This window comes from Kryptolebias marmoratus, linkage group LG16, assembly GCF_001649575.2.
Source record: "Kryptolebias marmoratus isolate JLee-2015 linkage group LG16, ASM164957v2, whole genome shotgun sequence".
NCBI classification, from domain to species: domain Eukaryota; kingdom Metazoa; phylum Chordata; class Actinopteri; order Cyprinodontiformes; family Rivulidae; genus Kryptolebias; species Kryptolebias marmoratus.
The window spans coordinates 31748248-31763787 of record NC_051445.1 but is presented as its reverse complement, the minus strand read 5'-3'; the positions used below and the strand labels follow the sequence as shown (position 1 = coordinate 31763787).

Here is a 15540-nt window from a genome sequence, read left to right as displayed (position 1 = left end):
CAGCCGTTGATGTAAAACAGGTCAGGTTTACTGAGAAGTTAAACTGTTAACATGAGGTTTGATTCTTTAGTCTCCATTTGTAACTTGAATCAGAGAAAGTTCAACATATATTTCTCAGATATGCTCAATGCAGTAATTCATACATTGTAGGACAGAATCAGAGTTAAACTTTACACTTCAGATGTTTATTTATTACTTCTAATGGTAAATAATAATGATGCAGTAAAGAGAACAGATTCCAGACAGTAAATAAAATTTATTTTCACTTCAGAGAAAGTTAATCGATGAGACAGAAAAAACACCAGCGGTCAAATGTTTGACAGTAATATGATGACTGACAGAAAACTGTCGAGGCTCACTTCCTTTGGACTGGTGTAAAGGACGAGGGCAGCTGAATGGGTTGGACGGGGTGGAAAGACAGTGGAGGGTTTTTGCGGGAGTCAGGGGAGATCATATGGACTGTTGTAGGCAGCAGCTGGTTCCGTTTGATGATCTGCAGGGCTAGCTGGGTGTTTCCTGAGGACACAAAGGAGATTTCATGGATTAAAAACACACTGAACATGACTAACCCACCCCTACTCAGAGCAAAAACAACACCACCACCCAAACCCAAAGCAATAATACCACCACCACTACTCAGACTAAAGACAATAACTGACTGTACTTTCTAGCCAACCAGACCACTCAAAGCTCTTTACAGCCCAACCTGAGCTCTCATTTACCCATCCACACACATCCACACACATCCAACACACCTGATGTGAATCAGTGTGTCATTAACAGGCTTCTGCAGAACATGAGGAGGTAATTTAACCTCTGAATAAGGTGTGTTAGAGCAGGAAAACAAGGAAAACCTGCAGGATAGTGGCACCAGAATTGCCCACCCCTGTTTTACATGGTGGTACTCTTCTTACTCCTGGTCTAAAATATCTCTAATCAGCTCAAGAGAGGGCTTATTAAGGTCATACATTAAGGGAGCTGCCATATTTGAAGAACAGACATCAGACTAAAGCAACAGACTTCACAGGACCAGAGTTAGTCCCGCTCCCTGAGTTTGAAGGGTGAGGTTGGCAATTTAAATAATTTCATGGGACGTTTAAACATTTCTTTTTTTTAATGAGACATTTAATTATGTAAGGATGTATTTCATAATTTAATGGTATATTTAATTATTTAATGGAACATGTAATTGGATATTTAAATGGGATAATTACATTTTAATTATTTGATGATGTATTGACTTCTTTAGTTTTGTCACTTTTAACCCTTCATACAACTTGAAGTTGTCAGTAAACCCAACATGCACGTTTTTGGTTTGTAGGAGGAAACCCACTCATGCACAGGGAGAACATGTAAACTCCACACAGGCCAGGAGGCATTCCTGGGACTTTGCTGTGAGGCAACAGCTCTAATCACTACAACCTACAGAGTTTATGGCAGAATTTCTTAAGACATTGTTGGAGCTTGTACGGCCATTTTCAACAAGTGCCATACAGCACAGGTTCAGAGTCTTTCCACTGTGTGGTCCTGCCCACTTTCAGCTTGCTTTTTACTATTTCTTAGGACCTATTTGGTTCCAAACAAGCCAAGTCCAGCTGAAGAGTTCATGTCAGCAGACTGCAGGCCATTGATTGGACAGATCAATGTCAATCATGTTAGAGCATTTCCTTAACAAGAAACCCCCATTTTTAAAACCTTGCAACAGTAGCTTTCAATTTTGTTATTTACTTAAAAATATATGTATATAAATTTCCATTAAAATGGCAACACATAAACGAACATGTGGTACTATGAGGAGATGCAGATGTTTCTGTGCTTGCTGGATGACAACAGAATTCAGATGGAGTTAGAGCAGAGCACTCAGCCACGGCAGTTTTGGAATGAGAAACCCAACTTGGACAAAGCCCACTGTATGTTACACACTAAACCGAGGGAGGACCGATGGAGAAAGTTTCAGGCCATATTTTTCCTCTATCTTTATAAGATAACCTAGCCCATATAGAGAAAGTGTTATGTAGAAAAGCTTGATTTGTATGTTGATTCCCTTTTTTGTTTTTCATCAATTTCTTTAGTGCGGGGGTCGGCAACCCGCGGCTCTTTGGCGCTGCCCTAGCGGCTTCTCTGGACTCTGCAGTGGATTTTACAAACAGAACATGTCACTTAAATATTAGATAAAGAGCTGACCGTTCTGAAGCTCCAGGTACACCCCCAGCAGAATGGCTTCAGGAGGAATTTCCTTGGTGTTCACCATTGATGCAGCCTGACAAAGACACAAACATGCTAAGAGCCTAAATACCTACAAACTGACCATTATGTCTTCTTGGAGGTCACAAAAAAAACAGGTAGCCATGATGATGAAAACTGTGAGGACCTTTGTGCTCAGTTCCTGTGGGACCAGGAGGTGTAAAACTGAGCCGACCAACAAGTTGGAAGAAACCAAGAGTTTGAGCTGTACTGAAGAACGGCCTCATGTTTTCTGATTTGAAATGTTATAAATCCTTCCACAGCAGAAGAATGTCTGTGGCTGCATAAAGCTCAGATGTATTTTCTGCTGTCAGGTTCTGGTAATTCAATCCAGTTCATTTATATAACTCCAATTCACAACAAAAGTCATCTCAAGGCAGTGTACAAAAAAAAAAACGTCCAGATCATGAATCCATATTTGATCCAGATTCAAATCCAGGTAGTCAATTCAGTTCCTATTATAGTACATTCACATACAGTACATTAGGAAATGTCGATTAGTAAAAGTTATCTTTGTAAGGAAGCCGGCAGATTGCACCAGTCTGAGGAACTCAGAACATTTGTTCTGTCTACCAAAATAAACCTTATTTTAATGAAAGTGGTAATACTTTAAATCAGTTAAAGCTGTCAAAATACACACATTTTCAATGTTTTGATTTAAATTTTTTCTATATGTGTATCATCTATGATAAATACACATCATTCATTACTGAAGGTATATAGCATAATTTGTGATAAATTAGCAAAATCAGCAGAATCAGGTTTTGTTGCCAACATTTATGAGTTGTTTGTTTACATTTGAACAATGACAGTGTTGTAAAACAGCTCCCAGATGTAAACAGAGTCAGAGACACCAGGTCGACAGTGCAAAGGTAAAGTTCTTCTTCTTCTGAAAGGAAACGGCGACTAAAAGCTGGGAGGATGAGAGTCGACAGAAGTGGGAGAGGAAATAACGCAGTGAAGAGCGTTAATGTAAAAGTTGGAGCTGAAGTCATTTGAAATACGTTGTGCTGAGTAATTCTGAACAGGAGAATTTCTGTAACTGATTACTTTGACAGGTATTATGACTTTAGTCTTTTTTTTTAAATAAAGATGGCACAACAGAAAAAAAAACAGTTCCGATTATTCAGGACATATTTCAGTAAATTGTTCTTATATTGTATATGTTACATATTGTTCAGATGCAGTCCTATGATGTTTACCTGATGCAGACACTTTCGAGCCTTGTCGTACTCGCTCCTTAAGCAGTAGGCACTACCCAGGTTAAAGAGCATCATGGCTCGGGCTGCTGTCACACTGCTGGGGTAACACAGCGGGGTCCTCTTCCCTGCTACAAACACAGGAAGACTTGTTAACATTTGCCTCAGACTTGTTGGCTGACTTTATTGTGTGGACAAAGACTCACAGGGCTCCACCGGGTCATCTCCCTTATCAGGTCCTGGTAACACAAACAAAGCAAACATTCAGGAAACTGAAGTGAACCTGCTCTTCTCTTCAGTGAAGTGAAAAACCCACAGACCCTGGTCCTGTTCGCTGGGGGGCACTCCCACTGACACGTCACTGACGTTCTCTGGGTTCAGGTGAGTGATGGCATCAGATATCCTGTCCAATGAGATGAGAGCTTCAGCAGCGTACAGGTGGCCAAGGAACCTGAATACAGAGAGACGACACAGATCAGACTAGATGAAAACAGGAATATACAGGTCATCTGCACTTTCAAAGAAGTTTGGATGAACCTGGAGCTGAATAAAAGTCTAACACAAATCTAACAAACATCACCTGACTCTGTGTCAGTCATGTCTGCCAGTCTGATCAGAAACATAATCCTCAGCACCAATCCACACAAATTACAGATATGACACTAAAATGTCAAAATCTAAACAACTTGGCTTTAGAAAAGCTACCTCAAAAATGAAATACACTTATAATAATCAACTGTTTTTCAGCCCAACAGAGAAAAATAAAATGACTAAGTTAAGCAGAACAATCAATAATTCATAAGACTTAAAACAAAAATCCTTGTATCTGGATTTACTGACAAATTAAAGTCTAAAATTTGATAAGTAGGAATTAGTAGGTCCATCTAAAATCAACAAATAAATGTGTACTTGAATAAATGATTTATGCCTGCAGTACATTTGCCACTTGGAAGGCAAGAATGACCTAAATGAGTCCAAGCAGGATCACCTTTAGCTCCAGATCAACAAACAGAGCCTGGCCTTACTTGAAGGATCCTGACACTTTGGTCTGATGCAGCAGTTTCTCAGCATGGTTCAGAGCCATCAGGCTGTCTCCCAGCGCCAGCGCCACGTAGGCACTGCAGGCCAGGATGGAGCACCTGCACATCAGTCATGCAGGACATTTGGTGTTTAACAGTTTTAACCTTAACACTGAAAGTCAGAGGAAAAGCCAACTCATTACCTCAGGTTTTCTACTTCCTGCTTTCTAAGAGGAGACGATGGAGCTGCAGAGAAAAACTTATCAGCTTCCTGACTTTTTCCACTGCAAAACACACAACAAAGCACAAATTCAATTCTTCTGCGTGGGTCACACTCAGTCTACAACAACTCCAAAATCCAACGCTGTAACAAATTCTTGACTAAAATGATTTTTGTTAATCCTAGTTAAATGTTAAATTACAAACACATAAACACGTTTTATTGACAGAGTTACAATATAGCATAAGGTGTCTTGTGTTTTCTTAATAATTAAACTGAAAGCAGAAGATACGTTGCAGTATTTTTCAGATAACCTACATACGACCCCTGAAGTTCTGTTCTGGTTTTTGGTTTTGGTGCCACCCTAAGATTATCAGGGGCCCCTATCTGCACGTCCTCCTGTCTGAATGTAACGTGTAAAATGCTAAAACTGACCTGCACACATCACTGTTCTCACTGCCGCTCTCGGTGCTTCCGGACTGACTGGAGCTTTTAGAACCGTTCTCGGCCTTGGTCTCCTGCTGCTGGTGTTCAGGCAGCAACAACAGAGCGTTCCTCAGGCAGATGGCTGCAAACTCCATACTGGCTACAGGAATGGCTGCTGACTGTCCGTCACTACACAGAAGAACCACAGTGACCTCCGTCAGCCACTGATCACAAGTCAGTAATCAGCTGCTTTCTTTAAAGTTTAAAGGGAAAATGTGAAAAAAGAAAGTGCATATTTCCATCTGATATCAAACAACTGAGATTTACAGGAAGCTTATCATGTTCTGCATTACATGTTGACAAAAGAACAAGCTGTCGGCCCAAAGTTCTGGTTCAGAGCTGAAGAATGACCCATTTGGAGTTGACACTGACCTGTAGGTCATATTCTGTGAAGACTGGGAGGCCAGAACAATTTTGCGATGGTAACCCTGGCCAGTGACAGACTGAACAATCCCTTTTTTACAAGGTAAACCTTTGTTTTCCTGTTCCGACCCCTGCAATTATTAAAACAGCTCTGTATTAGTATTCACAAGACAAAGTATAAAATAATACAACAGGAAGATAAATTGTATAGATATTCAATCCAAAATTAAACCTGGTTTTTAATATTTATTTAAAAATTAACTTTTTTCCGATCCAAAAACAGAAACTAACAGTACAAGAAATGGTACGAGAAAAAATTCCAGCAAATCTAACCATCCAAATACAGAGCTGGGTGATATTGAGTGAGGAGGAACGTACGCCTTTGTTAGCAGAGATGCAGCACTCTGCGAGCCGCAGCCACAGCCGAGGGTTGGAGTGATAAACCTGCACAGCCTCCATCAGACACTCAAACGCTGCCAGAGGCCTCCCAATGTGCAGCAGCTGAATCCCACAGTTATACAGCAGCTCGTAGCGCTTGTTGGACAGTAGTGCACACATGGGGATGCCCGTGAACTTTTTAGCTGCAGAATCAACCCAAACAAAAGGAGCACATAAGAAGGTACAGTTGAAACCAGAAGTTTACATACACTATATCAAATGACACATATGCATTATTTTCACACTGTCTGACATGAAATCAGAATAAAAATTTTTGTTTCAGGTCAATTAGGATTTTCACAATTATTTCTGTTTGCTAAATGCCAGAATAATGAGAAAGAATGGTTTTAAGGCCATTTTTATTACTTTCTTCAAAGTCAAAGGTTTAAATACACTAAGATTACTGTGCCTTTAAACAGTTTGGGACATTTGATGTTATGTCTTTGGAAGCTTCTGATAGGTTTATTGATAACATCTGAGTTAATTAGAGACACCTGTGGATGTAATTTAAGGCACACCTGAAACACACTTGGGTGTAGTTTCCAGATGCCTGAAGGTGCCTCGTTCATCTGTACAAACAAGATGGGAACGTCCAGGCATCATACCGCTCAGGAAGGAGACGGGTTCTGTGTCCCAGAGATAAACCTGCTTTGGTCTGAAATGTGCTTATCAACCCAAGAACAAAAGCTGCTGGCTGAAGCTGGTTAGAGTGTCATTATCCACAGTAAACATGGGCTGAAAGGCCACTCTGCCAGGAAGAAACACAGATTAATGTTTGCATAGTCACACAGGGACAGAGACCTTTATGTTTGGAGACGTGTCCTGTGGTCTGACGGAACTAAAATTGAACCCTTTGGCCATAATGACCATCGTTACGATTGGAGGAAAAAAGAGGAAGCTTAAAGCCTGAGAACACCATCCTGACTGTAAAACATGGAGGTGGCAGCATTATGTTGTGGGGTTGTTTTGCTGCAGGAGGGACTGGTGCGCTTCATAAAATAGATGGCATCTTGAAGAAAGAACATAATGTGCAAATACTGAAGCAACATCTGAAGATATCAGCCAGGAAGTTAAAGCTTGGTTGGGTGAAAATGGGTCTTTCAAATGGACAATAACTCGAAGCATACAGCCAAACTGGTTCCAAAGAGGATTAAGGATAACAGAGTTAATGTTTTGGAGTGGCCATCACAAAGCCCTGATCTCAATCCTATCGAACATTTCTGGGCAAAGCTGTAAAGGTGTGTGAGAGCAAGGCGGCCTACAAACATGGCCCAGTTCCACCAGTTCTGTCAGGAGGAATGGGCCAATATTCCTGTCAACTATTGTAAGAAACTTGTTGAAGGATATCCAAAATGTTTGACCCAAGTCATACAGTTAAAGACGATGGTACCAAATACTGATAATAAATACTTTGTCTTTGAAGAAAGTAATAAAAATGGACTTAAAAACATCCCCACTCTTGTTATTCTGGCATTTAGCAAACAGAAATAATTTTGAAAATCCTAACTGACCTAAAACAGGAAAAGTTTATTCTGAATTCACGTCAGACATTGTGAAAAAAATGCATGTCTTTTTATATAGTGTATTTAAACTTCTGGTTTCCACTGTATGTAGTCAGATTTTGGTGATTATAATGATGACAAACATGAGAAAACATTCATGTTATTTATCTAAATGTTACAAATATAATATCAGAGGAATGAGACCTACACTGCTCACTGCTGCCATCTCCCAGCTGTGCACACGTGTGGTCGTTCTCCTGAAGCGCCTTCTTGAAGTAGAAGACTCCCAGGTTGTGTTTTCCCATTGCAAAGTGAATGCAACCCAGATTGTTCCAGAACATACACCTAACACATTCACCTGTATAAAACCAGAGTCTTGTTAACCAGATCACAGAGAAACTACCACACCCAGAACCTCTGAGAACATCAGCAGCTCCCACCTGTCTTCATAGGTCCAGGATGTTCTGCGATGTTGGAGCTGTTCAGCAGCTTCACTGCTTTCCGATAGTTTCCCCTCAGATACTCAAAGTTACTCTTCAGGAACAGTGATGGTGCAGACTAAATGAGGGACAGGAAACAGGGGTCAGAAACCACGACAGATCCGATTCTGTGCTCATACCACTCCAATCCCACATCTATTCCACACGAATGCAACTCTGACCCGACAAAGAGCCCACCTCAACCCTTCTAAGTTCCAGCTGTTACTCACGTTCCCAGCTGTATTCATCACTGATTTGATCTCTCTTTTACAGGACTTGGATGACTTCATCTGAATGTAGGCTCTCACTTTGTACTGGAAAACAAACAGAAATGAAACCATCAAACCAAGACACAGCTGAGGTTCCATGATGGAAACAGAACATACCTGGTGGATTTTAGATTTGGCTGCTTCAATCATGGCTGTGAATTCTGCTCTCTGATTCGCTCCTTCTTTGTTTGAACTGTTGCCCTGGAAACAGACGAGACCCAACAGTTAAGATAAACCTGATTCATCTGACTTTTTTGACACTGAACTGGACCAAGACTCAACAATACAACAAATAAACAGTATGTGACAGATATTAAGCTCATTTTTATGACGTAAGATGATTCTCTCTTCCACTGACACTTCAGTCCACTATTACACCTGGGGAAAAAAGACTTTTCTGAAACATTTACTCTGCTGATGGAAGCATCAGTGCTGTAGTTAAACTCAGGTCCCCCTCTCTGTGTCACATTGTGTCCTTCCTCTTCCTGCTGCCCTTTATCCCACACACCAACGTGGCTGATTGGACAAATCAAAGTGAGGCAATCAGCAGTATGTGCTGGTAAAAAAACGAGCAGCCAGTTTGTTCATCGGGGCAGATGTGATTGGATGTAAACCATCAATCAAGTCACAGAAAGCTGCAGCATTATTTGCTGTAGTTGTTGATGAACATCTGTTCTGATATGACAAATTGCAGTAAAATAAACCAACAAGACTTGATTTCAGCTCTAAATGTGTGCCAGGCTTATGGATCAAGGTCATTTATTTTGTTTCCTTGCACTTCTTGATGATTAAATCACCCTGGTTTATCAAATATTGTATAATACTTTATCAAATCTTAGGGTTCTTTTTCACGTACTGCCCTGTAACAGTATTACATTATATATAATTACATATGTTTTAAAGTGAAAAGATACCCCCTAAACTAACCTGAAATTATGGCTGATCCATATTGTAAACAGGATTATTGAACATGGTTACTCACTGAGTCTGGAAACATTGCATTTATTGTACCTAAAGAAAAGTAAATTGTCTTAAAGGTGAAATTGTCTTTCTGTGAGTGATAGTAAGTGACTGTAAGATGGAGTGGAGAAGGATCGGTGCCTCTACTGCAGTAAAGAGGGCATTGCTTTGATCTGTTGAGTCCAAGTTACTGGTCTGTCTACATTCTAACCCTCACCTTTGGTCATGAGGTTCAGATCATGACCCTAAGAATGAGATCCTGGATCCAAGCGGCTGAAATGAGCTTCCTTCTTATCTCTAAGGCTGGCCGGGCTCAGCCTTAGAGATAAGGTGAGGAGCTCCGTCATCCGGGGGGAGCTCAGAGTAAACCTGCTGCTCCTTTGCATCCAAAAGAGCCAGTTGAGGTGGTTCAGGAAACTCGGATTAGCCTACTGGATCTGTTGCCTCCGTGACCTGACCGCAGATAAGTGGTGGGTGGATGGGTGGGTCTGAGAGATTCAAGGTTTGGTTTGATGTAAGTGTGATTATGGATGCATCGATAATCGTTTCATAGTCTCATCAGATTCTTACCTGTAGTAACTAGATGGTAAAAGTGTTGTATTGCATTTGACCCACTGTTGAAGATAAGGAGTAAGGCAATGCAGTCTATCGTATCTGTTGTTTTGTGACAGCTTTCATTTTATTCCCACCAGAAGTTCCTCTGAACAGCTTTCAGCTGCTTCAACACAGAGTTAACAGACTCTGACTGAGGCTATAATTATCCTCTGGCAACACTTTGTATAAAAACAGGTTAGAACATCATATTTGATTCCACACATACTGCTACAAAGTTTTCACTAAACTCAGTTGATTAGCTTCCTTGCTTTCTGTTTTGTTGTGACTAATTGTGCACATCAGACAGGAGGTTGCAGGCTGAGGTGTTCCCACACAAATGAACTGACCTTTTTTTGTTTACTAAACACTGCTGATCTTCTCTGCCTGTCGTCAGTACTTGCACTGACCTTTTTAAACTTTACTACAAGACAAATGTGAGATTAGGCTTCACAATAGGTACACCTCAGTTAAAGGGCAAGACAAAATAAGAGCCCGTTCACTAAGAAGAATGTGCCAAAATTATTTTAACAATAATTGATTGTCCTTTGCTGATGACACTAAGCTGAACCTGAAACTGATTAATTGCACAGTCGTTGGTGTTTTCCACTGTAAGCCCACCTCTCCTTTGCCGTTCTTGTTGCTTCCCTGTGCAGAGATTTTGTCGAGCACAGCCAGCAGGTGAAGGGCTTTCTCTGGCTGGAAGGTGAGCAGATACAGATCCACCAACAGGAAGCACACGGCCTGGGCAAACTTCTCCTCTACAGCAAACAAAACAAGCTTGATGTATAAACAAAACCATACCACATCTTCTGTGTTACATCAACATTAATGTAATATTGTAAAAATAAAACAGGACAGCAGGGATTGGGTCAAAAGTTAGAGCTTTAAGGTTTCTCCCCTTTTCTACTTAGTACAACCATTATCACATATCTTATCCCAGTAAGTTTCAGCTTTCTCTGATTATTTCATTATTTTAAAGGGTTGAGCCAAAACATCTATTCATAATACTTTACACCCTTCTTTTATAGTAAATAAGAAGGTTCTATAATAAATAATAAATGTTTGTAACATACCAAATGGTTCGAGGAACTGGTAGAGCTTCTCTCCGATGGAGATGGCCTCAGAGTACTGACGCATGTGATAGTGGATGATGGCCTGATTATAGTACAGCAAACAGTTCTCCACATCATCCAAACCATCAACATCCTCAGCTGAAGTATGAAGCTGAAACACAAACACAGTCCAGCAGCTCAGAAACAGACAAAGCTGTGCTAAAGGACAACATTGTGTGATCTGCTGTTACCCGATTTCTTATCGCCATCAGAATCTGCTTCAGAGTCCCTGTCGTGGTCTGACCAGTCCTGAAGAACTCCACCACAGCTTTATTCATCACAATCTTGTAGTCATCTTTGCTGAGCTCCTGCAGAGCTTCCAGATGTTTCAGAGACTCATCGTACCTCCCAGCCTGTGGACAATATACAGTACAGTTTCACTAATCTGTAGGGAACGTTCCAGTTTAGAAGAATCAGAATTCATGTGTTCATTTAATGATTCTCAGGAAGATGGGGAGGCTAAGGGAACAACAGATCAGGACTCATCAACCAGACCTGTTCAAGAGTCACATAGGGAGGGGTCAGTCAGGTTTCTGGTAATGTGTCTGTTTTACTTTTTTACAGCTTTGCTGCCACATTGTCATACTTTTCAAAGATATTAATGTGTTAATTTCTGAACTACCATACCAACTCAAATCTGAACTGAAAACACATCATCTAAAGACCAGGATCCTGACCCGCTCACTGATTGTTTGGTTTTATTCTCTCTCTTTGAAGAACCATCGCCTTTTTAAACAAAATAAAAATCCTTAACTCAGAGAATCCTAAAAAGCGAATGACATAAATTAAATATAATCTTGTTTTTTATTGTTTACTAAGACAAAATTAGCATTCAAAAGTAAAATAAAGAGCTTTGGAAAATAAGCATGTCAAAAAACTGTTTGCTTTTACAGAAACAAAGTTTTGTTTCCTTCTGTCTTTTCTCTTAGTTCATGCATGAGTAGCAATAAATATAAAGCCTATACAAATCATTGTTTATTTTACAAATAAAATATATTGGAAATTTAGAATTGCATTTGATAGACACACACAGGGGCTGATGGAGCAAAAACTTTCATTTCCACCCATCCTCAAATGCTTTGACCAGCAGGGAGACTCTTTATAAAAGTAAGAATAACAGAAAGGCTCAGATTAGTTTTATCCTGATATACAGACAAATTTGCTGCTTCCCTCCCACAATAAAAAAACAAAAACACAACCATGTCTAAAGTAACTTGAATCTGACTAAAGTTTTATGGCATTCATGATGTTTATTCTATATTTAATACAAGTATTTATTCAGCTGAACATTTTACATAATTAAACAAATGAAAAGGGCATGGACAAAAAAGATGGTGCCCTTAATTTTATATTTTGTTGCAGAATTTATTTGCAGCAAACATGACCAACAAGTAATCTCTGTCCTTTACAATGTGACGCCAAATGCAGACAACAGGTATTTTGGCCCACTCCTCATGAGCAAACTGTTTTTAGCTTCACATTAAGGTCAGTATCCTGTTAAAGACCCACGATCTTCAACTGAGGGTGAGCTTTCTGACACTGGGAAGGATGTTTTATTCCAGGATCCCTGGAGAGTCTTTAAATGTCATTGTTCCCTGCAGAGATTCAAGCTTCCTCATGCCAAATGCAGCAAAGAAGCTCCAGAACAAAACCAAGCCATAGTAGCTATGCTCTTCTTTTCTTTAAAAGTTTCATTTTTTTCTTTCTGTAAACAAAAAGCTGATGTTATGCTTTTGTCTCATCAGCTCCTGAAATGTTGTCAACATGTATTTTGGTGAATTCCAGTCAGTGTTCTTCAGGCTCTTCTTCCATGGAGACAATTAGGATTCAAAATTTGACGGATGGTGTAATCAGGAAGTGACAGACCTTAACCTTGGGGTTCAGCTTGAATTGTTTAGGATAGTTTCTTTGGGTCTTCTTCTACCATCCACACAACCCATCTGATCAATTTAGGGTTGTATTTCCTTTTGCATCCACATCCTGAGAGGTTGGCTACAGTCCCATTAAACATTTTAATAATTAAAGTCAAACACTAAGTTGAAACATGACTATATGCAATGATTAATAGCCTCTCTGTGGGCACCAACAAACCTGCCCATACTATTTTGGCGTGTCGTAAAATAAACAACAAATGATTTATTTTCATATTTATTTGTTTACTCTATCACACACTAAAGACATGCAGATATAAGCAGAAAAAAGTTAAGACTTTAAGTATCTCAAAGTAGCCAAAAGTATTTACCACAAAAGCTTCGTATGCACTCACTGCCATCTCCTTCTCCTGGTCTGTCATCCCACTGGAGGCTGAGCTGTCGTACTCACTTTGTTCTGATCAGAATGAAAAACAGGAATAAAAATCAACCTTTCGCAAAGTGCTGAGAGTTTGTTTGTGTTGAACTCTGTGATACTAAGAAGGAAATGAATCCTGAAAACAACCGTGATGTTTTCTTCTTAGAACGTTCTTGAGTGTTATTTAGTCACGTTACACGAAGGCATCTGATATTCTCAAAGGATAAATGATCCAAGTGCACAGAGTCAGATTAACAACAAAAAATAGAATCAGAGATATGCTGTTTACATCTACATACACGTTTAGTTTAAACAAAACCACACATTTAAACTGTAAACAAGTGACAACAACAACATGAGTGATCACTTGTTTAACCAGAAAATGTGAATTTTCTGTAAATTTTCTGTACTGTGACTGCTGAGAAATGGATGAGTTTGCTGAAATATGCTTGAGTGAGGTGAATAGTAGCTGAATTCTCTGTATAAGTTGAAAATTTGTAAGAAAAAATAAGATAAAAGAAGCAGGACAGAGAAAGGTAGGAGACATAAAAAAGGATAGGGCGACAAAAGCGATGAATGAAAGGACAAAAAAATATTACGCATAAGGAAACAAAGCTCCACAAACAGACACATAAAAAGACAAAAAGAACACCTAATTAGCAATAATGCTTAAAAGAGAATGTATGTTGACGTAGATTTGCACGAGAACAAAGTTTTTAAAGGCTCTGATAAAATCGCAGCTCAGTCCAAGACAAATTTCTTTTAAATAAAGTTAAATGTTCCATAATGTATAAATTTACAAAAAAATAAGGGTCATAGCATGCATCTCCTGAATCAATGAGCTGAACATTTTGACATCAATTGTTCAAATAGCTGAAAGCATTGCAAACAACGAACGGGAAGACACTGTAGATAATGATAAATGAAGAGAAATAAGATCGCTATAATTTGAATTTTGAGTCAGCATTCGCAGTTATTCATTATCCAAGCTAGCGATCAGCTACGCAGCTAGCATAAAACAAAATACTCACCTGTGTTTTCTGACATTTCAGCTTTTTCTGTGGAAAAATATACAAAACCTTTGTTTGCTGTTAAAGTACGATCAGTTTAACCTGCACTGCCTGTGAATGATAAATTTAAAGGAGGCGAAAATCATTTATATCTAAATCTAAACATGCAAAACGGTTAGCCGTTAGCTGCTATCTGTCCGCTTTGGCAGGTTCTTCTTCTGGTGTTTACTGACGGTTGGTTAACAACCTTAGGGTTCTTTACTGCCACCAACTGAGTAGGAGTGGGAATCAGGACAACCAGCTAAAAAAACTACATTTTTTCATCAGACCCATAAAGACTATCGTTATTAATGCCGATGATCAGACCACTTATTGCAAGAAAGTATAAATTGATCGGAGTTTTCCTTCAAATGTCAATGAGATTAAAAAGCACTTTTATTTCTTCAAGTCTTTCAATGAACTGTGTTTTTTCAGCCTGGGATTTTTTACACTTAACCATTTCATGCTCTTCTGTTTCTTCTTCATAACAAAAGTACACTTTGGCAGATTCTTCTCTGAAACCAGATCCTCCAGTACAAGACTGGAAACCGGAAGTTGAAGCAACAGAAAATGAACGCCCTCTAGTGGCTGGCTGCAGTACAATTTTCTAAACCTCGCCCCTCCATTTAAACAAATATACTTTGCTGCTGTATGCATTTGTTATTTGAGGCTTTACAAAGTGTCACGTTACACTCATAGCGAGTTGGGAGGGTGTTTAGGCTAAACCTTTGTTTGAACCTTTTTACAGGTTCTGGCTCCAGAACTACAGACAGCACCTGAAGATCGACATTTTGGCTTCAGTTTGAAACAGTGGGAGTAAATGGCTTGCACTTGTATAGGACTTTATCTAGTCCAAGGACCCCGATCCTACAATCAGTCATTCACCCATTCACACACTAATGGTGGAAAGCTACAATGTAGCCACAGCTGCCCTGGGGCGGGCTGACAGAAGTGAGGCTGCCATCACACCGGCGCCACCGAGCCCTCTGACCACCACCAGTAGGCAAGGTGGGTGAAGTGTCTTGCCCAATTGAAGTGAAGTGAAGTCAAATTTGTTTATATAGCACTTTTCCGCAACAAGGCGATTCAAAGTGCTTTACAACACAGAAACAACAATCAGGTACATAATCAAATACAGATAAAAACATCATATCTAACATCATAAAAACATCATAATCAAATATAGAGATATAGAAGTAAAAATATCGGTCATGTATAAGCTAAATTAAATATAAGATAATCTAAATAAATTCATGAAACTAAACATATCTAAACATGAGCTAAGACAGTCAAAATAGTAGCTAAGATAATCTAAAT

The 15540-nt window shown here is 39.5% G+C and overlaps 1 protein-coding gene across 2 annotated transcripts; it reads right to left on the bottom strand.

Moving 5' to 3' along the window:
* Positions 1-6: 6 nt before the first annotated feature.
* Positions 7-14421, bottom strand: cnot10 (CCR4-NOT transcription complex, subunit 10). 2 transcript variants are annotated; one of them, XM_017431174.3, is made up of 19 exons: positions 14206-14421; positions 13128-13213; positions 11077-11238; positions 10847-10997; positions 10392-10531; positions 8337-8420; positions 8181-8264; positions 7912-8029; positions 7680-7829; positions 5910-6112; positions 5541-5662; positions 5118-5297; positions 4666-4746; positions 4469-4582; positions 3764-3894; positions 3650-3682; positions 3447-3574; positions 2185-2260; positions 7-516 (listed from the first exon to the last, which is right to left on the bottom strand). In XM_017431174.3, exons 1-19 carry the CDS (start codon positions 14219-14221, stop codon positions 356-358), a joined length of 2220 nt encoding a protein of 739 aa, XP_017286663.1. In that variant the 5' UTR covers positions 14222-14421; the 3' UTR covers positions 7-355. The 2 variants fall into 2 exon arrangements, with proteins under 2 accessions (XP_017286663.1, XP_017286664.1); XM_017431175.3 differs by having other exon boundaries at positions 3447-3571.
* Positions 14422-15540: the final 1119 nt, after the last annotated feature.